General features: G+C 42.6%; 1 protein-coding gene and 1 long non-coding RNA gene across 2 annotated transcripts in view; both read right to left on the minus strand.

Moving 5' to 3' along the window:
• Positions 1-2,501: 2,501 nt before the first annotated feature.
• The window catches only part of PELI1 (pellino E3 ubiquitin protein ligase 1), a 30,564-nt gene continuing 8,268 nt past the window's right edge, over positions 2,502-24,797 (minus strand). The window contains exons 2-7 of the mRNA XM_079969961.1: positions 18,202-18,346; positions 16,247-16,376; positions 7,633-7,734; positions 4,696-4,893; positions 4,391-4,579; positions 2,502-3,900 (exon numbers count right to left, since the gene is read on the minus strand). Coding sequence (XP_079826087.1) covers positions 3,334-3,900; positions 4,391-4,579; positions 4,696-4,893; positions 7,633-7,734; positions 16,247-16,376; positions 18,202-18,346 — 1,331 coding nt within the window. The 3' untranslated portion in view covers positions 2,502-3,333. The remainder of the gene's footprint in view (positions 3,901-4,390; positions 4,580-4,695; positions 4,894-7,632; positions 7,735-16,246; positions 16,377-18,201; positions 18,347-24,797) is intronic.
• LOC307212766 lies at positions 10,820-15,380 on the minus strand. The gene is made up of 3 exons (XR_013837194.1): positions 14,751-15,380; positions 12,046-13,041; positions 10,820-11,888 (listed from the first exon to the last, which is right to left on the minus strand). It is a non-coding gene; the product is annotated as an uncharacterized lncRNA (long non-coding RNA).

The following is a 24,797-nucleotide window of genomic DNA, read 5'->3' on the forward strand; positions in this document are numbered from 1 at the left end:
AATCAGTGTTTCCTAAACTTGGGTTTCCAGCTGTTTTTGGACTACAATCCCCATAATCTCTGACCACTGGTCCTACTAACTAGGGATAATTGGAGTTGTGGTCCAAAAACAGCTGGAGATCCAAGTTTAGGAAACACTAATTTGGATAATATTTAATCACAAATGAAGACGTACCAGTGTGGAACATGACTCTGCTTGGTTGTGTAGACTTCTCTGAAAAGGATTCTGCCTGCTTTTCACAAAGTAAATTAACACCTCTTTTTAAAGGCTGTTTTTCTTCTAAAAACATTTCAATATGCATGTTTCATTGTTCTGATGGCAAATTGCATTAACTATAAAAGGAGAAGCAGGGTGTATGATTTCACACTTTGTGGTGCAAGATATATTCATTTCATTAATAGCTCAACCCCTGAATTGCTATATCATCCAGATCCACCTGTGGCAAAGATCATATATTTGAGTTACATTCAGCCAGGATTGTTATTAAGTTATCTGGTTGCCATTGGTAACTGGAATGTGTGCCCAGCTGATGGGTACCGTATTTCTCACTCTATAGGACACACCTAGTTTTAGAGGGGGAGAACAAGAAAAAAAACCTCTCTCCCTCTCTGCACAGTGCCCCTTCAGCGAAGCAAAGCCAGGAGAGCAACAGGGATCAGTGCGCACCGACCCCTCTCACTCTCCAGGCTTCAGCGAAAGAAACACGAAGCCTCCGGAGCACGACAGGAGTGCTCCTGCTGCGCTTTGTACGCTTTGCATTGCTTTCGCTGAAGCCATGGAGCCTGCATTTGCTCCATAAGACGCACGCACATTTCCCCTGAATTTTTGGAGGGGGAAAAGTGTCTCATCATTCACAGCACACTCCCTAGCCCTTTAGTTGGTAAAAAAATCTAGTACTAATTGGACTTAGAAGAATAGAGTAGCTGGGGAACCCAGCCAGATGAGTGAGTTTAAATAAATAATAAATTATTATTATTATTATTATTATTATTATTATTATTATTATTCCTGTTTTATTTTGCAAAGAGCTCTCCGCGGGCATCATTTTTGCCTTGATTACTCAGCCAGTTTTTAAGACAATTTAGTGGTACTGCATTCTTGGAAGGTGCATTTGCTGCAGAGCCCTTAGGAGAAAACAACTGGGAAACTGCTTTTGCATTAGATTTATTAGAAGATTTTGCAAGGCTGCTTATTGGATAGGTAGGATCTATGAAGGGGAGTCAAGGGTAAAAAGGATTCTATGCAACTGTAGCCATGATTTTTCTGTGTGTCCCTTTGTGTACCTTGAAAGTTAAACCATGGTGGGAAAATAAGTTGCCACATTTATTTTTATTTCTTTTGCTTTGGTTTGAATGTAATTCCAGTGCAGCTGTTTTTTACTCATTTTCTGAAGTCACAGAAATGTTTGAAAAAAACAGAAGTGGGTTTTGACTTGTATTCACTGCAACTCTAAGTAAGTGCCCTGTTAAGTGAAAGGGCTGACTCTTGTTCAGTGCGACTTTCCTCCCTGAAGGGAAGCTTGCTTGCTCAGTGCTGCACTGGAGACAAGCCTAAAAGCTTATGTAGGCCAGCTCCTATTTGTTTGTTTTTGGGAAGGCTGGGGGCTCTTGTGAACCTTCTGGCAAGGCTACTCACATGGTTTCTAGCCACATCTTAAATACTTTGAATGCAAATATATTGCAATGCAGAAATCTTATGTGTTATTCAGATAGGCCTTTGCTATTTGAATTCGTTTTACCAACCAGTACAGTGGTGCCTCTGGTTAAGAACTTAATTTGTTCCGGAGGTCCGTACTTAACCTGAAACTGTTCTTAACCTGAGGTACCACTTTAGCTAATGGGGCCTCCCGCTGCCGCTGCACGATTTCTGTTCTCATCCTGAAGCAAAGTTCTTAACCCAAGGTACTACTTCTGGGTTAGCGGAGTCTGTAACCTGAAGCATCTGTAACCTGAAGCATCTGTAACCTGAAGCATCTGTAACCCAAGGTACCACTGTATTTATTGATACTGTAATTGTGTATGATGTATACTACCTTGCTATATTTTTGTGAATGCATGTTTTATAAATATTTAAATACATGCATGCATGCATACATACGTATAAATGCACAGAGATGAATTTGTATTGCAACATGGGAATAATCATCCTGGGTTATATTTTTCTTCCCATAAAATGCTGTAATACAGACACCTCAAGTAATTTCCATTTTAGGGAGGGAAAATGAATTGACCATGGCCTTTTGCAATGGTACAGTATGTATGAACATGTACAAAAATACGTCTCCATGGTATCCTAATGTGCTCCAGTATCAGTTCCTAATCTAATCACTTAACTCACTGCCTAACTCACTTCCTGGCTCTCTTTTGTTTCTCCCAGTAGAGGAAGAAAACTGAACACCTTGTATACCTTGGTGTTTTCTTTTTTATTTAAATAAGCATAAACCCTTCAGTGCTGCAAATGCAAAAAACAAGGCAACAAAAAACAAACCAATACATAATATATAACATGGAGGGAGAAAAGAACTTCATTGAGGGCAAATTGCATATTCCAAGTATCAGGTAAATGTTATGTGACCAGTTCATTTTGTTACAGTTCTACCAGACAGAGAAAGAGAAAGAAAAAACAAGGATTTTATCAAGTAATCCAACATGTAGTTAAGCACTTCAAAAAGCACATCAATTTAATTTGCTTTAGTTATGTTTTAAAACCTGCTGCTTTTCTACCAACTCAATATTGATTTAGTCTTTTACAAAATAAAGAAAGCTCATCTATCATATTCCCATCTCCTACCCTTTCCTGATCCAGAACTAATCTACACATCCAGTCAATGGATGCAACACACAACTACCATGCTACTCTATCCAAGTCACCTAGGATAATTTTTCATAGCAAAGATAAATAGAAAAAGGAGTTACTATACATGTTGCTCTATCTTACATGTTTGTATCCAAGCTGTAAACTCATATCCTTTTGAACTGATCACTTTCACCCCTCAATTATATACTTTTTAAAAAGACAAATTTTAGATATTAAAGGCATGTTATTCAAATCATTTACATTGAAGGCAAAGAATGTTATCTTTTCCATCTCAAAAATGATGGGCTAGGAACTACCTTCAGTCTGCTCCAGCTATCCACCACCAATCTTTCCTACATAACCAGCTTCATCCATTATCTACAGAGGAATTCACCACTTAAATAATAAGTATTCTTCATCTCAAAGTAAACTGTCAAAGCCCAGAGAATGAAATATAGTTAAATTTAAGACGGCAGTTCATTTGAAATTAGAATCTTTTAGCTTATGTATTTAAATGCAGTTCTCAGATAACACGAGTTAGTCAAGCGGTCCTTGGAAAATAAGTCTGATGTAGCCTTGTTCACCAGAAAGCTGATGTGCGCAGAACGGACAGGCTGCATGAAAAGTGTGGGTACCATGAGGAAGAGGTATTTGGGACCAATAGGCAGTTGTCTTTTCTGAGCACACATGTCCACATGGGCTGAATGCGTGAGTTGGAGGGCCAGCATCCACATAAAATCCAGCTTCACATCCAAGCCAGAGCGGCACATAAGGGCCAACAGATCGGCACATGGGGCATTCCCGGTCCTTCCCATCTCTCTCTTCTTTGTTCCCCCAGTTGTGGTAGCCATGGACGTGGCCACAGTTCAGGTAAACCCAGGGTTGCTTTTCATCTACAACGTCTTTCCTCTTCATACTAGGAAAGGCTAGTGTGTTAAAGCCCACAGGGCACTGAGGTCTAGCGGCATTTATTTCCTGTCTTAGAGCTTCCAAGTGCTTCACGGTGGGAGTGCGCGAAAGGCCTTCTGCAGTGCGCCACAGTAATGTTGCTCCACAGAGGTCAATCAACGAACCATCCTGAAGTTGGTTTGTTTCATTTTCAACCTGGAAGAGAACACAAATACAAATTTCACAAACGATGACTTAATACTTAATGACTTACTTAATATTTAACGCTGAGGCATTTAATTTAAAACAGGCACAGGCAAACTCGGCCCTCCAGATGTTTTGGACTACCAGTGATACCTCAGGTTACAGACTCTGCTAACCCAGAAATAGTTCCTCAGGTTAAGAACTTTAGGATGAGAACAGAAATCGCGCGGTGGTGGTGCAGCAGCAGCAGAGGGAAGCCCCATTAGCTAAAGTGGTACCTCGGGTTAAGAACAGTTTCAGGTTAAGAACGGACCTCCAGAAGGAATTAAGTTCTTAACCCGAGGTACCAGGTGCTCATACTAACATAGATCCTCATCCTGCAAATATCTAGTAGCGGATTAGATGCTCGTGGAAATAGGGCAATGTACTCCAAATGTAGCATGACATCTTCACGGACGCTGTTTACAGCTGTCTGGCAAACTTGCTATTTTCTCAGACTTACCATTTTCCCCCTCTGCTGAGCAGATCTTGTTTCACGAAGACTGAACACATTCCCACATACAGATATCTCCCTCCATACTCCGGGCTTGGAGTCTTCAGTGAATCCATTGCGCGGATGCATAACAAGAACCCCATTTGTGGTTAACCCATCCATTTGCCCATCCAAAGTCTTCCACTTGGCAGCTTTCTCCTATGGGGAAAACATCAACAAGATAGCTTTCATTCATTGGTTCTTTGCAGATCAGTTGAAAAGCATGCTAATATGTTAAAACCTGCATTGAGAAGCAGAAGGAAGCAACCACTTACCCCTAGAAAGATGTTTTTGGAGGAGTCAAAGCCAGCGGCATATATTCTTGCTGTGAAAGGAGGATTTCGTTCACATATGATTCTGCAAGCAAACCTTGAGATAGTGCTCTGAACAGACTGAGTCTCTGAATTGCTCTGGCTTCCGGGAACAGTATCTGTCACTACGAAGTCTATAGGGCTCTCTGTTGATCGTCCAATCTGACAAAAACAAAATGGATAATAGATTTAGATACAAAGCACTCTAGTGAAAGTCAACAATTAATATTTCATCCCTGCCCTAGCTAAGTCTCAAGCATGCTACACTATCTCAATCATTTGACTTTTAGTGCTTTAGTACTGTAATGCAGACTCAAAGAACAGCCCCTTGGGATCTTTGGAGCAATGGGAAATAATACTATCCATCTATTCATTGAAGAAAGCATGCAGAAATTCCCAATGCAGGCATTCTAATATGGCTGAGAACTACTGCCAAAAACTGTAGGGGAGGGGAGGTGCCCCCTGAAAAAGGTTCCACTTCAGCAGAAGAACTGACCTAAGACTGATATCTTGCATCAAAGTTATAGAACAGTAGTATGTATTCTCAAGTTCAAGATTAATTTTTTTTGTACTGGGTTGTGAATCCAAAGCTACATTCCAGCAGCAGTTCTTCAATTAATGCCCTTGCTGTGGTGAATCAGAGAGCACATGTATTGTTCAGTCTGAGACCCTGGACACATCCCCGCCACGTGGCTGGGGAAATGGTAGCCTGAAATTAGGAATGTTCTTTCCACATGCATATGGTCAGAACACAGATAAGCTACTCAGTTCAACATGAACACAGATAGCCTCGCACCTTTTTTAATGGCTGAAAACAATGGGTTGCCAGCTGCTCTTGGCTGCAATCCAAGAATCCCCTATTAGGTAAAGCAAGCAACACTTTTCAGGTTTTATCAAAAGCTTCTGCAAAACCAAAACATTAATGCCCCTTAAAAGGGGGGGGGGGGTATTGCAAGGATGTAGCACAGCAGATTCTCCCCCAGGATAGCTGTTGAGTAGTTACTGAAATGGGTCCAAATGGGCTTTAATGTATCTATGTGGGCTTTATTGTTTTGTTTGTTGGTTTGCTTGTTTGTAAGTCACTTTGGGTTGCCTTGGGCAATGAACAGGTTTAATAAATAAATAAAAATAAATTGTTTGAGCAGCTATTGGAACCAGCACATCTTAAATGTTGTGTTTTTTAACCACCCTCAGTCAAAGTGACAGCCTCATTTCTGTCAAACCTACCCCCATTTCGAAAGCACCAAAGATGGCACTTTTATTTGCCCTGTTTTGAAGTGATCAAGAGCCAAGAGGTTCTACACGTTGGTCCACACCCGAAGGATCACAGGCAAAGTGTTTTGACACCCTCAGCAACTGCAGACCTCTCCTGCTACTGTGATAACCTTTGGCCACTCACCTGGACTGTATTCCTGGGCCAATTTATGCTATCAAAAGTTATCAACATACGGACAAAAGAAGCTCCTTTAGACTGAGTAAAATCATTGGTCCACTTAGCTCAGTACTGTCTACACTGGATGACAGCGACTCTCCAGTTTCAGACAAACTTGAGACCTTCTGCAAGCCACTGAGATGAAGCGCTTCAAGCAGCAATGCTTTTTACAAGGCTGCTTTGTTTCAGGCTATGATATGTTGGAAGGCTTTCCAAAAGATTAAAGTTCCTACAGATAAAAATGGATTATGATGGGGTGAAGGCTGGACTAGAATTCCTTGGTGTGCTCATTTTCTATCTGATTTTCTTGTAGGGGATCATTTGAGGCATGCAGCTGCCACTTGCAGGCTAAACTGGTAAATTTCAGAGGGAAAGCTTTACCACTTTGATTCTTCAGATTGCTTATAGTGTGTTTCTTTTGTGTTCCCTGCTTGACAAAAAAAATTCTCACCAGGATCAGGTATGTGGCTTGCCAGTGTATTTCATGAGAATGCACTGACAGCAGCTACTTAATTTTGTGGTCCTGTGACAGGCCAGGGCCTTCTCCAGACACCTCACAGCTCAGCTTTCCTCAACATGATGTCTTTCAGATGTTTTGGACTACAGCTTCCATCTTCCCAGATTACTGGCTGGGGCCAGTGGGGCAACACAACATCTGGAGGGCACCAGCTTGGGGAAATCTGGCACATTGGATAGAGGCTATTACCTATGAAGATTCATGCCACAATAGGACAGTTTGAACCAACACAGTACTTTTTGCCCTCTCCCTGCCGCAGCTATTTTTCTTGGATCTGAATTTAAAAGTGCCTGTAGTCCACATTATAACTTACAAAATCTGCAATGTAAAAGTCCTAGGAAGGTAAGACAGAAGAATAGTATATTTTGGGTGTCATTATAGTAATAGAATATTAATAGAACTTTGAGCAAAAATCATTAAGTTTAATCCAGATCAGAAATCAGAACAAAACTCAAATCTGAAGAGCATTCTCTCTCTAGAAATAGTTCACTGTACCCAGCAAGACAGCTTTTCATTAACGTGTAGTGATTGTTTTCAGCTGAGACAAACTTCAAAATTTGCTTGTGAAGGAAGTTCCTTTATAGAAGGGGGGTGGAGGGTGATACACAAGAAAGGAAGAGAAAGATCAAATTACATGGCCCTAAAAAATGTTTACTCTGGCTGCCTGTGGACAAGAAGAGAACAAAGCCCTGATCCCCTGGCTCTTTACAGGGACTTCCTTCCCATCTCCATTAGCCAATAAACCCCCAAAGGTCTTTTCTAGTTTTACTTTTCTCAGGGTTGTTGAGTTGCTGATGTTATTAGTGTTAATGGCCTGGGCAAGCAAAATAAAAAACCTTATTTTTTCACGCTACTGCAACTGTAGTTGCTTCTTTCAACACAAGAACAAGTTCTGATGGCCCCAGCAGTCTTAATCCCGGGGTGATCTGTAAGTCAAGCATACTTTACATACCTGAAACATGTCTGTGTTGCTGTCATGTGTGTATTCAACCACCACTGTTTGAACTCGAGATAAGGTGTAGGATATACTATGCTGGTCCTTGTTGCTTATTGCCTGTGGAAAAGAAAAAGTGTATTTTTGATTATGATAAACCGGACAGATAAAATATATAAAATATATAAAAGGATGTCACATAGAGGAGGGAGAAAGGTTGTTTTCTGCTGCTCCAGAGAAGCGGACACGGAGCAATGGTTCCAAACTACAAGAAAGAAGATTCCACCTAAACATTAGGAAGAACTTCCTGACAGTAAGAGCTGTTCGACGGTGGAATTTGCTGCCAAGGAGTGTGGTGGAGTCTCCTTCTTTGGAGGTCTTTAAGCAGAGGCTTGACAACCATATGTCAGGAGTGCTCTGATGGTGTTTCCTGCTTGGCAGGGGGTTGGACTCGATGGCCCTTGTGGTCTCTTCCAACTCTATGATTCTATGATTCTAAAATAGATTAGCAAGAGCAATTCTTCATCCTAACAAAGCACATTCCTGCTAGAATAAGGCTGGTTTTAAGGCAGAATTTTGAATGGTTAATAGTTAACATTTTAAATGTCTATTGTTTTAATACTGTGTGAACTACATAGAGGACTTTGTTGATAGGGCAATAAAAAAAGGTTCAAACACACACACAGTTATGATTTTCCATAATGATTTTCTATGATTTTTGGCCAAGAGCTCTGACATTAAATAATAAATAGTAATGTCACGACTTTCTTAACACATGCTAACTGCATACTTCTCTTTTAATTTCATGCTTATTACCAGCATTTTATCTCACTTACTCACACACACGCAGCCTGCCATGGCAGTGATTCTGCAATATCACCCGACCAATGATATGTCTCAGCATGACCATGACTCCTCTTCCTTTTGTCTGTAATGGAGGCAGCTGATATTCTGGAGCAACCATGGGAAGATGGCCCATACTGTATTCATTTGAACCAGGGCTGGAGAAGCAGAGGCCCCACAGATGTTGTGGGATTCCAATTCCTATCAGGGACTACAGGAGTTGTAGTCCATCAAGAGCTGGAGCCAAAATTTCCCACCTCTAATGCAAGCCTTACTTTCATCGCTACCCAAACCTTTTGTCATTGCTGCTACCATCCAGGAAGACCATGACACACCCCTCTCCTTACACTTTGTATCAGAGAAGAGGGCTAGGCTCATGCTACGTTAAATTGCTGCACATGGCAGCATCCTGCTCCAGCACAGCCAAGCAAAACAAGCAGGAGGTTTGCTTTTACAGTATAAGGGGTGGAAGCACACTGCTAACCTCAGAGAATTCATCTGCTTCAATGACAGTTAAATCATTATGTTACCAATTGCTGTTATACTGATCATTGTGGCAGCAGCCTTCAGTCTCCCGATTATTTTTTGGCACTGTATTTTTAAAAATACTTTGATGCAATTTACCTATTAATATTATCACATGTGTTTTTGTGAGCTGCTTTGCATTTTCTCTTTTTAGTGAAAAAGCCAACATGTTAATAAATATTTTAAATAAATTAATGAAGGCAAGGGCTATTGGTGGAGAAAGTCCACATGTCCTCTGCTCTGTACCATGCTTAACATTTACTTTGGTTTTCTTGTAATCTTTGAAAACCAACTGTTCAAAGAAAGGGTACAAATAGACAGCTCAAACAATGCAGTGCTTTAAAGTCACCTTAGCTCTACCATTCTGAGTATGTTAAGCACATTTCTTGGTTACTTTCTTAAAACAGCAATGAGCACAACCCTAAGTTAACTGAAGATGACACACAGATGAGAGTTCAGACGTACTCAACATCACATACTATACCTCAACGCAGGTTTCAAGGAAGGAAACTAAGGCGCAAAATGAACACTCGAGCCCTTCAAGATCCCATTAAGCAGGATTGCTTCCCAACGATTCTTAAGGACCATCTGCTTTCAGAGTTCCCTATAACATCAAGGAACACTGGACCAAGCTAAAAACATCCTTTACTTCAGCCTGTGAACAAACCACTGGATACCAAACCAAGAAATACCAGGACTGGTTTGATGAGAAGGCCAGTGAGATTGAACACATTATTCACAAGAAAAGGAAGAGCTTTCAGATCTGGCAAAGAGATAGAAACTGCGCTACTAAGAAAAAAACCTATGACAATGCTGAGGTTCAAAGAAGAACCAGAGAACTAAAGAACAACTGGTGAATAAAAAAAAAGCTCAAGAGATCCAGCACTGAGCTGACATTCATGATGTACAGAGTTTCTTTAAAGCCACAAAGACCATCTATGGGCCAATAAATCATGGCACATGCCCCCTATGCTCAGCAGATGGTACCACACTTCTAAAAGATAAAAAAGCTATTGCACTGCTCTGGAAAGAACATTACCAGCATCTCCTTAACCACAATTCCCCCGTAGCTGCTGAGGTCCTCCCATAAATTCCGCAAAAACATATTAGAGATGAGCTTGCAATATCTCCAAATCTGGGAGAGTTGTGTACAGCTATTAAGCAAATGAGAAACAACGCCAGGGGACCTGATAGGATACCTGCCAAAGTCTTCAAATTTTACATATTTTACATTTGGGAAGAAAGGCAAACTAATGCCAGTGTACTGAAAAAAGGAAAGATCACCAGTGGAAGCAATGATTCTTCAACATCAACTTCATTGGACTGGCCATATTGTTCAGATGCCTGATTGTCTTCCAAAGCAACTACTCTATTCTCAAGAATGGAAAGCAAAATACAACAAAAGAGTTTTAAAGACTCTCTCAAGGCAAATCTAAAAAAAATGTAGTATAAACACAGACAACTGGGAAACACTGGCCTGCGAGTGCTCCAGTTGGAGAACAGCCTTTACCAAAGGTGTCATGGACTTTGAAGACGCTCAAACTCAGGACAAAAGGGAGAAACATGCTAAGAGGAAGGCATGTTTGGCAAATCCTCACTGTGATCAACTCCCACCCAGAAACCTATGTCCCCACTGTGGAAGGGCGTGTGGATCCAGAACTGGCCTCTACAGTCACTTACGGACTTGCTGTTATGACCATGTTCACGGGCAGACAATCTCACTCAGCTACCAGTGATAGAAGAGGAGGAGGAGGAGGAGGAAGAAGAGGAAGAAGAAGAAGAAGAAGAAGAAGAAGAAGAAGAAGAAGAAGAAGAAGAAGAAGAAGAAGAAAGAGAGAATCTAGGCCGTGAACTCTAACCATCCTGAAGGCCTTGTTCTTGATAGTTTCATAACCTGCTACCCCCTGATGTTGTTGGAGTCCCCCTTCCAGCAGTCACAGGCAACATGGTCAATAGTTAGGGATGATGGGAGTTGTAGCCTAGCCCCTCCACCCAATAAAGGAGAGCGGCAGGTTCTGCATTCCCTGTTTTAATGAGTGCTGGTGAAATGCTGCAAGGTAAGTCCATTTTGAGCAACTATGGAATGAAATGCTGCTATCCTCCCTGCACAAAACCCACCCACCTCCCTTAGCACAGCTTTGGAACACGAAGAACAGAGAAAACAGATTCATAAGAGTGCTCTACACATATTGCTTTTATTTTATTGCTAGACGTTCCAGCTCTTTCTGGAGATGCTGTGGAGATACTTCCATCACTACCAGCACAGAGATATAAAGCATACATTCAGAAGCCAGCATTAGCAGCCTCCTGTTGAGTTCACTGAAAGCCTGAACTCAAGAGATGCTAATTAGATGCAGGTGTGTCACTTCACAACTATGAATTACAAACCTTTTTTTTTTAACTGCATGACTGATCTATCCAACAAAACAGACCCAACTGGTCCCACTTACTGCTTCACAACAGATCACATGTTGCTATGGAACAAGCATATTAGTCATGCCTACTGTTAGCCATATGCTGGCCTAGACACCCTGAGTGATTAAGATCCTAAGGATGATTAAGTGTCACAAAGGATGAGACACAAATGGTGATGGCTGACAAAACTTCCTCCCCCATCCTTCCAGCTATTACCACTGGGGACATGGGGAAGAAAAGTGGGGTTTATCAAAATACTTAATACTTAAATACCCTGTGGTGATTAGTAAGTCACTTGGACAAAATGGGAGACGCTAGAAAACAAAAGGAAATAGATGGTAACTTGTTTTGCAAGATAATGCCTGGTTGTCTATAACTGATCAGACACAGACCACTGTGAGAGCTTCAAGCTAGGGAGCATGAAAGACCCTTCCTCCTTCAAGGACTACATGTACAAAGCAATTCTGACTCTTTCCAGTTCATCTTTCACTCTATCTCAGTGAGTGAATCATAGAATCATAGAGTTGGAAGAGACCACAAGGGCCATCGAGTCCAACCCCCTGCCAAGCAGGAAACACCATCAGAGCACTCCTGACATATGGTTGTCAAGCTCTGCTTAAAGACCTCCAAAGAAGGAGACTCCACCACACTCCTTGGCAAGAGTGGTTGGAAACAAACCTGCTCCTGCCATTTCAGCAGTCAGATCAGTCAGCTTTCTAAGGAGAATACCAGCATTGTCTGTATCAGGGGTGGGTGGCCCTTTAGATATTGCAAAACTCTGACTCCCATCAGACTTAACCAAGATTGGGGAGGATGGGAGTGGGAAGTCCCACAGTTTCCTCACTCCTGGTCTATATGCAAAGGAGCCACACTTGCTAAAACGACCATCAAAGCTCCCTCACTCATGGAGGTTAGTAGGAGTGACTGAGCAGTAGGGCTGGGTGATATATCATCCCAAACCAGTTTGAAGTTTACATTGTGATAATTGTTTCATAATATTTGAGCTGGCAATATACCACTAAAAACAATGTGTGTAAGGGCTAGGTGATATCTGGTTTTCAACATTGTGATAACTAACCAGCTAAACACCACAACGTTATCAGCAGCTAAACCTCACAATATCACCTACTAAACATTGCAATCCAACACAATGTCTGAAATAAGGGTGGAACCATACAGGGGCAAATAGGACAACGTCCTGGCAACTGCTACTACTTAAGGGTACAAAATGGATAAGCAACAAAATTATCAATCATCACACAGTTTCATCAGCAGGCAAGCAAAAAATGCATCCCAATAGGACTTTTGGTTTTGGGCTTGGCTACCAAATGGTGGTATTCAGGATAATCCAAAGTATGGCAATGAATCATAGTGAATACAAATAATCTGGGACTGCCAGACTGCCAGCAGGCCTGCTAGGAGGCAGAAGCAGCAGTGGCAGAAACAGTTTGCCATGACCGCGGTACTCGTCAGCAGTAGCAGTGACAACCTGCAAGGCCTGACGGTGGTGGCACAATCAGTGGTGGCCCGCGAGTCCTCGTGGAGGCAACGGGAGGGGGCAGCAGTAGCAGTGGCATCCTGGAAGGCCTTGCAGCGGAGGAACAAGCAGTGGAGACTTGTGAGGCCTCACAGCGGCGCTGGGAGCTGGCGGCAATAGCGGTGGCAGCCTGCTAGGCCTCGCGGCGGTGATAGAGACGGCAATGGTAATGGCAGCCTGCAAGGCCTCATGCAACACAAGTAGTGGGGCTTGCAAGGCCTCGCCATGATGGCAAGAAGTGGCAGCGGTCTGCAAGTCCTCCTGGGGCAGTGGGAGGTGGTAGCAGAAGCTGTGGCAGCCTCCCTTAGCAAGGCCTTGCAGGCCACCCCTGCTTCTGCTACTGTCTCCTGCCACCTTCGGAGGCCTTGCAGGCCGCTACTACTGCCACCGCCATGGCAAGGCCTTGCAGGCCGTCGCCACTTTTGCCACAAGGCCTTGCAGGCCACCACTACTGACGACACCACGACAAGGCCTCCCAGGCCGCAGCTTCTGCTGCCGACACCCACTGCCACAGCAAAGCTTCGCAGGCTGCTGATTATTGTACCGCTGCTGCCAGGCTGCCACTGCTTCTCCCCCTTCCCCGTCATGGTTGATTCTGCCACCACCAGGCTGCTACCGCAAAGCAGACCTGCTGGCAGTCCGACAGGTGCAGATGATTTGTATTCACTATGAGCACCGTACTTTGGATTGTCCTGAATGCCCCATTTGGTAGCCAAGCCCCAAACCAAAAGTCTCATTTAGATGCGTTTGTTGGCTTGACCGCTGATGAAAGTGACTATGAGGTGACTGATAATATCATCATTTATCAATTTTAGACTCTTTAGTAGTAGCAGTTGCCAGGACATTTGTCCTGTTTGCCTATGCGTAGTTCCTTCTTATTTCAGATATTGTGATATATCGATATATTTCTATGTTTAGCTAGTGATATATTGCAATATTGAAAACCAGTTATCGTCCAGCCCTCCTGAGAAGGGTATTTTCTTTAGCGGTCCTCCTCTGGGTGCTCCCCTCCATCTAACTGTACCGCTCGTTTCAGCACCTCATTTCTGGAATGCTCTCCTGGCACCATTACAGTGGTAGTCTGCTAGACAAAGATGACGATGACAACTACTACTTTATTATTAGTACTCCTCCTATCTGACTGGGTTGCCCCAGCCACTCTGGGCGGCTTCCAGCATACTGTATATTAAAACATAGTAAAACATTAAACCTAAAAAGCTTCCCTATACAGGGCTGCCTTCAGATGTCTCCTAAAAGATATGCAATATCCATATTTGGTTATAAATCTGTTACCTACTTCAGAATAAATATGCTTATGATTAAAACATTGTGGGTGTGGGTGTAGGTTTTACTTTGTGGACTACCTAGCCATTACTTGACATCTAATGGGAGGGCATTCCACAGGGAGGGCACCACTACCAAGAAGGTCCTCCATCTCGTTCCCTGTAGCTTTACTTCTCGCAGTGTGGGAACCGCCAGAAGGCCCTACATGCTGGGTCTCAGTGTCCAGGCTGAACGATGGGGGTGGAGATGCTCCTTCAGGTATACTGGGCCGAGGCCATTTAGGGCTTTAAATGTCAGCACCAACAATCTGAATTGTGCTCAGAAACGTACTGGGAGCCAGAGAAGATCCTTTAGGGCTGCTCCTAGTCACCAGTCTAGCTGCTGCATTCTGGATTACTTTAAGTTTCCAAGTCACCTTAGAGTGCATTGTCACTCTGGTGAGGCAGTGCACAGGCAGGTAGGGTCTCAGCCGATGTACCAGATGGAGCTGGTAAACAGCTGCCCTGGATACAGAATTAACCTGTGACTCCACGGACAGCTGTGAGTCCAAAATGACTCCCAGAAACAATATTTCTGTCTTGTCGGTATTCAGCCTCAATCTGTTGGTGGCCATCACTACCCTTTGTGGAAGTGAATTCCAGAGGTTAATGAATGGGCTGTGTGAAGGACATTCCTTTCTCTGACTCTTCCAGCTTCACTGGATGGCCCCAAGTTGCAGCATCTAAAGAGGGAAAGATTCTCCCTATCCATTCTCTCCAAACCATGCATAATTTTATACACCTCTATCATATTTTCTCATCTTAGTCACCTTTTTTTCTAAACTAAAAAGCTTTCTTCACATGCGAATTGCTCCAATCTCTTGATCATTTTGGTTGTCCTTTTCTGCACTTGTGAGATCTTTTTTCAGGCTTGCTGACCAGAAATGAACACAGCAGTCTGAGTGCAGTCGCAACAAATATTGATATAATGACATTTTGGTACTGGTATTTTTATTTCCTAGCCCTTTTCTTATTATCCCTAACACAGAATTTGCTTTTTCCACAGGTGCTGCTGTATAAGCTATAGTCTGATTAAATGAATAAATCATATTTTCCACTGGCTGATTATAAAAAGTCATATGCATTACAACATTTATTTTGTGGTGGTTAGCTGAGCTGCTTTCGCACCAGATAGGAGGACCTAGGAAAACATGGGCAGCCAGGGATGGGGAACTACAAGTGGCCCAGAAGAGGGAGGGGAAGAGTTCCAGGGGTGGTTACAAGAATTCAAAATTCAGAAATTAAAAACGGTTAAAACAAACTACAGGCACAGAAACAAGGTGGGTCCTGAAAAAAACACATCTCAAGTGCCAAAGGCCAGAGACTGACCAAGCAAATAAACTACCTGCTAATATTGCCTTATCCTAACCTCAGTACCAGTTTAAACACTGACAGAACCCCTTCAAAATAGGAGCTGCCTTGTTGCATTTCCCATACAGTACCCACCACAAGTGTTACATGAATGTGGGAAATAGTGAGCAGTGCTGCTTGAGAAAATGTTTACTCTTAAGAGTGAACGTTTTCAAGAGGCAGAGGTTAAAGCTTTGGATTTTGGCCAGCTTCAGATTCAAATCTCTCCAGGAGTTTCAGACAGGAGCGTTTTCCCAGCACTGCCTGGAGATGCCAAGCATTGAACCCGGGACCTCTACATGCAAAGCAGATGCTCTACCTCTGAAGCTCACGAGGTGGATCTCAGGACACTCCTGTTCTCAGCCCAACCAACTTTGGCAGGGTGGCTGCAAGGACCAAGTCCAGGATTCACATACATGGACACTTCCATGACTTCAGTGGAGAAGGACAGGATGCAAGTGTAAATAATATTATTGAAAATGTCTTCATTTCCATGAGCAAGATTAGCTTTTTCAGAAGAACTGGCTTTGCATTGGAATACTTCAGTGAACTTAATTATCAGAATGTGCTGCAAGTGCCACTGCTATATAACGAAACAAATGCTGGCCTTTGGAGACGAAAGCTCATTAGTCAAGCTTACCTTTGCTGCCTGAGGCGTACAGGCAATGTGCACAGTGCTCGGTTTCACCCCATTTGCTTTGGCTCTTTTAAATAAAGCAAATCTGCTTTTTCTTCTTCCTCGATCTCCATTTGGCAGAGAGCCATTGTACCTGTGGAAAAAGGGTGAATGAAGACATTACAGAGGGTATTTGTGGGTGGGTTGCCTCTGAATTAATTTGGACACATTACCACAAACCTGTGGAATTAAAGATCTTTTTTTAAAAAAGTGTAGTTTTTTATTATAAAAAAGTTGTGCATCACTCAAGTAGATACACTGAGTGTGGTGATGATCTATGCCTTTATGGCTGAAATGAACTGATGTGGGCAAACAAACTGAAGCTTAATCCTGACACGGTGGTTCACAGTCAGTAGAACTGACTCAGTTCTTGGGGTTTAACCTGTGTTGGATGTAGCTACACTCCCCTTGAAAATGCAGGTGTGTAGTATGGGGATTTTTCTGTATGTGGCCTTGACCCTGGTTGCCCAGGTGTCTGCCGAGGCCAGAAGTGTCTTTGCCCAGCTGAGACTTGGGCACCAACCGTGCGCATTCCTGGAGATGCACAGCTGGCCATGGCACCAGCTGCATTACATCTGGATTACTGCAACGTTCTATACATGGAGCTGCCTTTGAAGAGTCCATGGCCAAGTTGTTAAAATTGAGCATGTGCTTTTCAAACCTAAACAGCTGCAGTAGCTTCCAATTTGTTTCCAGGAACAATTCAAAGTGCCGTTGATTCCCTTTAAAATCCTTAATGGTTTAGGACTGGGATATCTGAAGGACCTCCTTCTGTCCTGTATAACATGATCACCATCAAAGGCCCTTCTGTGTGACCCAGAATCCCTTGCAGTATACTTGGTTAGGACTAAAAAGAGGGGCTCTCCCCTCCCTGTGGCTGAAATTCCCTCCCAAGAAAGGAACACCTTATCGTCTCTTTAATGGCATTCTGAAAGCTAGTAAGAACCTTCCTTTTTAAGAAGGCATTCGGTTTGCAACTGATTGTTTGCCAAATGAATGGCCAGTGGAAGCAGGGCAGGTGGAGATATCCTGGCTACTCAGAATCATAGAATTGTAGAATTGGAGGAACCACGAGGGTCATCTAGTCCAGCCCCCTGCAACGCAGGAATCCTTTGCTCAGCATGGGGCTGGAACCCACGACCCACGATTAAGAGTCTCATGCTCAACCCAAAATAAAAGTCTTTGTATATTTGGAATAATTTTTACTGCTGCTGTATTACTGATATTTGGCTGTTTAGTGCTATTTACCTACTGTTGCTTTAGTGTTTTAATTATTTTGTAACTGATTTTTAAATTGTTAATTTATAGTATGTTTTTTTTGTTACGTCTACTTGTGCATTTGAATGATAAGGGGTGCAAATGATTTAAATATATACATATAAAACACCCCTAGAGATAGTATTACAAGTCCACTGACGTCCTTCTAAAAATCATTGCAGAAATGTAAAATTTATGTGAAACTGTCAACTCAGATACACTGAAGGGTAGCCTATAAGAACAGATGCTCTCTCTTGCTAACAGGTCTGTTACTTATAGCCTAATGTACCATAAACCAAATACCTTCAAAATAAATGACACAATACAGCCAACATTAAGCCCTATTGATTTCAGTGAGAAGCTTACATATATATTAAATCTCTCCTGCTGGAACTGATGGAGCTTAGAAATGTTTAGTGGTGGCTGGATCATGTCCAAAGTCATGAACAACAGTAAGATCATAAGGGCATATTCTAACTAACCATGTCGTCCAACATTAGTATGATGGCTTTAGCTTGAAGTCAGGGTACAAGAAGAAAATGGCAGTGTAAATAAATCTTCACAGGTCCAGATTGCATTGCATATAGTGACAAGCAAAACTGCTTTTCTTCACAGAGTTAAATGCATTTTCACTGGGTCGCATTTTAATAAGAAATACTTACCCCAACACAATCAGTTCACCATATTTCACTGGTGCTTTTGACGGATGGTTTTCTTGATCAGGCGAAAACATGAGCCTAGTTAGTTCCTTTATCTCAAAGTCCACTTCTCTGATCAAGAACCTTGGCAAACTTTTTTCATTATTTCCTGAGGAGAGTGGAGAAGTTAAGACATAAATTGGAGTGGCTTAGGAGAAATTAGTTTCACCTATCAGTTTTGCCAAGTACTGCAGACTGACCAACAGTATATTGTTCACCTTCCAGGCCTACTTCATTCATTACAGGAGCTATAGGGTGCCCTTTTTTCTTTGCTCAGCTTTTCTCTGGGGGTTGAAAACTAACTAGAGTCATGTACGGTGGTACCTCTGGTTGCGAACAGGATCCGTTCCCGAGGCCCGTTTGCAATGTGAAAAGCCCGCAACCTGAAGCACTGTATCTGCGCAGGTATGCGGCGCAATTTGGTGCTTGTGCACATGTGCGAAGCGCGATTTAGCACTACTGCGCATGCGCAAGCATCAAAACCCGGAAGTAACTTTCCGGTACTTCTGGGTCGCTGCGGGACGCAACCTGAAGAAACGTAACATGAAGCAAATGTAACATGAGGTACGACTGTATTACAAAAAGAAATGACAACAACTAGCTTTCTTTCATTTGCTGTTGAGCCCACTTGTGCAAAAAGGATCCTGTATATTGCCCAAGCCTCCCATTTCACAGGTTGCCTTGGATATCATTAATAATGATGACATTTGCCACACTTACAGAGAGACAGTGTGCTGTAGTGGTTACTGTGCTTTGCTAAGAATTGAGAGACTGGGGTTCAAATTCTGATTCAGATATTAAACTTATTGGGTGACCTTAGTCCTGCCACCATCTCTTAGCCTATCATACCCTAACCACATGGGGTTATTGTGAGGATCAAATGGGGAGGTGGAAAACCATGAATGCCACTTTGAGCTCACTGCAGGAAAAGTGGGACAGAAATGTAATTATAAATAAATGCTGTTAAGGTACACGCTGGAGTAATCTTAACAACAGTGTCAGTAACATGATAGGTAGGTGGATAGGTAGGTAGATAGATGGATAAAGGGGCATTCCCCCTCAGTCTTTTGCGGCTACAGATCTCATCAGCCCCAGCCAGTATGGCTAGGTAGTCCACAAAGTAAAACCTACACCCACACCCACAATGTTTTAATCATAAGCATATTTATTCTGAAGTAGGTAACAGATTTATAACCAAATATGGATATTGCATACTCTGCTATTCTATATTCAGCCTGGAATCATGGGCCTATGAGCCACATTACTCTTTCAGTTCCTCCCTATTCAAACCTGGGTGGAATCTGAATTGCCTTGGAGAGTTGGGGGCTCTAGAACTTTCCAGCCCAAAAGGCAGAAATGTCAAAAGACAGAAAAGACAGTGTGCCAAAATGAGAGAATGGATCTTGAAACAGCAGCTGCAGCCAGGGAAAGGGGAGTGGAGAGTTCCTTGAGACTCATTTTAGGCCTATTGTACTGGCAGCTGCTGAGGCTTTCCCCTCCCTGTGACCATTGATTCGTGCTTCTTTTTCTTCACCCCACCCCAAGTCAGGACAAGCAGCAATGGCTGAGAATACACTTGCCAAAACACTCTGGCAGCTTTGGTGAATGGGTGTGTGGAATGTGGGCAAGGCAGTATGTGGACGTCTGTGCCCCCTTAGCCCCTTGTGGCAATGCCTACAGACTGCAAATATCATGGTGAAAACAAGTTTTAAGTGGAAACCACAATATTCTGCTGTCTTCTATAGGCAGCAACGTCTGGAACGCAAGTTGGGTATGATAAAGGAAACTAGCTTGGAAGATGAAATGATATTTACATTATTATGTAGTCTAAGGGGCTTAAAGAAAATAACTACTTGAGGACCACTTTCACAATCAATGTTTAGAGATGCATTTTTAGCTATAGTATCCTGCTTCTGAATCGTGCTAAAGGAATAGAAAGTAGAAGATTCAGTTTTGAATTGAGTGTACATGTTACATTTGAAGTACAGAGGTGGAAAATACAGAAACCTATTTAAGAGCCACTTGTCAGAATAATCTCCATCTTACATAAAGTGATACAGAAACTGCACTTAACATATAGAACTGGTACAGATCTAATGCTCCCTGATCACTAATAATCAATCAGTAAATGGGAACAAGGCGTTGCATTCTTCCTCTTAACCATGCTTTTTTGTAGTGGGGTGGGAACGAACAAATTATTTTACATGTAGTTTTCTAATGAGAAAAAGTAACCTTTAAGTGGATGTTCATTTTGGACAGTTTATTCCAGAGCAACTCCCTTGGGATTGAGTCAAAGGCTTTTTAGATTCAAAAAGACGGTATAAAGTTTTTGATTAGGAACCCTAGAGTATTTGTCCACTAGGTGAGAAAGTATGACACAATGATCCAAGGTAGTTTTTCCTTGACATAAACCCAACGGCTCAGAGCCTGGTGAGGCAAATTGAGACATCCACTGGGTAAGCTTTCCCAAGAGATGTTTAGCATATAGCTTCCCCACTATAGAGAGGAGGCTTAATGGTCTATAGTTAGGTGGTACAGTGGTGCCCCGCAAGACGAAAAGAATCCGTTCCGCGATTCTCTTCGTCTAGCGGTTTTTTCGCCTTGCGAAGCAAGCCCATTGATGGCTTAGCGCTATTAGCGGCTTTTAGCGGCTTATCAGCTTAGTGGATCAGCTGATAAGCCGCTTAGCAGCTTAGAAAAAGGGGGGGAGGGGAAAAAAGTCGGAAAAACTCGCAAGACATTTCGTCTTGCGAAGCAAGCCCATAGGGAAATTCGTTTTGCGAAGCGCCTCCAAAACGGAAAACCCTTTCGTCTAGCGGGTTTTCCGTCTTGCGAGGCGTTCGTCTTGCGGGGCACCACTGTAATGTGCACTCTCCCTTATTGTATATTGAAATGATAATTGTGCTTGTCCATGCCTCTGGCATAAGTCCAGTCATATCTACCCATGTGAACAGGTTGGCCAGCAAGGGGCCCCACCAGTCAGGGTGTAGTTTAAGAACATTGGGGCCTATCCCATCTGGGCCAGTGGCTTTCCCTTGCTTTAACTGGCCTATTAACATTTTTATTTCATCTGATGAAACTTGGGGCCACTCAGGGGCATCCATTTGCATAGAATGATGACAAGTCACTCCACAGGAATGTTCCTCGTGCAGGACACCTGGAAAGTAGTGGTACGAACCACTAGGCAAAATGGGTAGAGAGGAGAGGTAAGTAGCATTGAATGCCCCCAAAACTAAGGACCAGAATCTCCTTTACTTGTTTGAGGTTATGGTATAAAGGAGCTGTTCCTATTGTTTGTTGGCATCTTCAGATCTCTTTTTTAAATAAGATGCTGCAACAAATTTTAACACCTGAAATATTAAGGGGATAGGGCGGTTGCCTCTTCCTTATGAAGGTGTCAATAGATATTCCGGATGTGTGCTCTGAGTGCTCTGCATTCTTTATCAAACCAGACAGCAGCAAAGGGCTCCCTGGATTGTTTCTGCGTCTTGAATTGTTGTTTTGAAAACTCATTTAGAGATCTTAATAGGATTTCAAATGTTTCAATAGGTTCTTGGGGGTTTACTGAGTTAATTATAGAAGCTCTGTATTCCAACATGGTCTCACTTTGGAACTGTTGGAGAAGTTTGTAAGGTGAGTCTGTGGTCCAAGGGATCCTAAGCAGAAAATCTTTGCTTGCATCAGGGATCAGAGGCAGAGGCGCAAGCGTGGGACTGTCAAACTTGGTGGCCAAGGTCAAAGATGAATAATCGCTAGTGGTGTGGTCGCTCATGGCAAAGTTCATGGCTCAAGCTGAGTCACTTCCATTGACAGGGGGTTCCTGAAGGGGGCACATGGGAAAGGGGGAGTTGATAGTTAAGATCACAGAGAGGCAACCGCTCATGATGTGGTCTACCACCTGAACTGTTTCAAACTGACTTATCAGTGCTGAGGACCCTAAGATGTAGTCGAACACACTATTTCCTCGCCAGGAAACAAACGTGAACTCCCCTGGCAGGTCACCTGGTAATGAACCATTAAGGTTCACCCTGTCAAAACACACACACAACTTGGCAAGGCAAACTTCAGCATCATTTATAGGAGTGTCTTTGGAATGTTGCAGGCCAGAGAGAAGCTCAGACAGGGGATCCTGGGTGTCAAAGCCCATCTCTCTCGCAAGCTCGAAATTGTCTTTAACCACCCTTGCATGGTAATTAGCAGATCAATGATGGGGAATTTGGACTCCAATTTTTCCAAAATTAACACATGAGGAAGTATCAGGAAGATGGAATAAAGAACTGTCTGAATACAGCCAAATAAATTTCAAGCCACTGGCCAAGCAACTTCTTTTCTGAGGAAAAAGCTATACCCTGCTAACACACAGTCTCCCCACCACACCCTTCAACAGGGTGCCTCCCATGCACCAAAAATGTGGATAAGTCTTTCCATATTGAGTTATCCTGATAGTGGTTATTCTTGAAGCATACAGAAGCACTTCAATGGCCATCTTAGTTATAACAACCATAGTTGTCCTAGGAGAGTTCAAAGTCACATTTTCAATTTTACAACTTTCTTAACAGGTTGTTTGGGCTAAGTGACTTGCCCAAGGTAAGCCCAGGGAGCTTCACAAGTAAGCAAGGATTTGAATCTCGGCTTCCCAAATCCAAAACTCTAACACTCTTAACCATTGCTTTATGTTGTTTTAAAACTAGTAAAGTCAGCCATTTTTACTAGATGCAACAAAAGGAGGGGGGTAGGAGGAAGATACAGCATGGAAAAACCCAGCTTCTAGGAAGCTGCATTCCGCCCCCCTTTGCTGATACAAAGCTATAGCTCTTCAAAATGGAATGTAAGGAGGTACACATTTGTAAAATAGTTATAAGTATATGCACACAGTTTTCTTGCACTAATCCTGAGCATGCACTTATTGTGCATGACAAATGTATAGGATATTATTTAGTGAATTGGTTATCTTGTTTACTGGTGCTTTGCCTCCTTAAAAAGCTATTAAATGGTTTAAGAACATGTTTTGCTACTGGGCTTAACTCCACTCACATAATTCTATTTGACTGCGTAAGAACTAAACATGCAACATGCAAGGGTTTCACTTTGATAAGAGAGGTTGGCTTATGGAACTACACAACACTGGACACTTGTACCAAGCATTTCTACTTCTTTGATTATCTGGTTCACATAACACTGCCCTGGAAAGTCCTTCTCTTTTAAACTCTCTCTCCTCCTCTCCTCTAACACACACACTAACACACACACACTAACACACACACACTCCCTTTTGTTTAGAAGCATCCTGCATGTTCTCACCTCAGAAGCCTTTGTATGGCATAGCTTTAAAGTTACATTCCTCTTGTACAGTTCAGGTTGAAACATCCTCAATTCACCTAGTGTAGGCAAGGTTTAAAAAGATAGCAGCAGTAGGTGGAAGTGAAAGTATAACTTTGACACCAGTAGCACAAATTCACCCTCTCTTCCCTTTGGAAGCATACTAATTTGAAATCCTTAGAACCTAAAAAGTCTCCCATGGCCCACTTTTGTCAGCCAAAAACAATATGCCAAGGGGAAATTCAATCACATATCTATTTAAAGGAATTACTAAAAGGAATTACTAATTCCTAATGGACAACACTGAGTTTCCACGCTGTTGTTTTTTAAAAGTTGATAATTCAGTACAATTCTGCTGCTTAATTCAGAATCTGGCAGACTCTGAGCACACACATATGAGGGGGCAAGAAAAGAATGCAAAGCCCTAGCATAGCAACAAGACAGCCTGTAAGACTTGGCAGCTCCTTTGCAAGTGTGTTTGTTCTTCATTACAATTGTGAGCGTACACCACTTGGCCAAGCTCCCGAAGCAACAAGCAATGCACTGGGACTGAGGTGCTCCTTTTGCTGGGGAACAACCCTCCCCCCCCAAAACCTATGCAAAGGGCTGCCATTGCCAGTTTGTTACATTAAGGGTTGTTCCTGCTAAATCTGTTCAACCTGTTTTGGGAAATTCATGGACCTGAGAGAAATCTGTAACATCCAGGCTAACTGGTCCAAGTGGTTACTCTATCACACAATGGCCTACTTGATCTGTTTATTAGCGCATGGCCACCACTGCAGAGCATACAGGAATGCTGAGGTAGCTGGAGCAAGAGGTTAACTCAAACAGAACTGCTGCACTTGTATTTAAAAATCACAGTAATGACTCTGGTGAAGCAGGTTTCCTTTCTCTCTCATAGTGTCTGCAAAGTGCCATCTCATAAAACAGTTTCAAAAGTAGGGAATGGCCTGACAAATTGAGGGAATCTCTCTCTCTCAATGGAGCCTACATTAGGTCCATGCACTGAACAAAGTTTGCCAGACAATGTGTGTGCATGTCAAACCACTCACCAGGGATTCAAACACCAGCATGCAACTTTAGCCTGGTTTATATAGATCAACTTGCATTAGTTTATCCCACTGATACAAAAGAGGCACCTAAACAACATAAAGGGGCCCAGAAGCAAGTTGGAATTCTATTCATCCTAGTTTGACATTGATTTGTGTTTTTCCATTGCAAAGGAGGAAAAGAAGAAAGGG

Source organism: Podarcis cretensis (genome assembly GCF_951804945.1).
Source record: "Podarcis cretensis genome assembly, chromosome: 3".
NCBI lineage: Eukaryota > Metazoa > Chordata > Lepidosauria > Squamata > Lacertidae > Podarcis > Podarcis cretensis.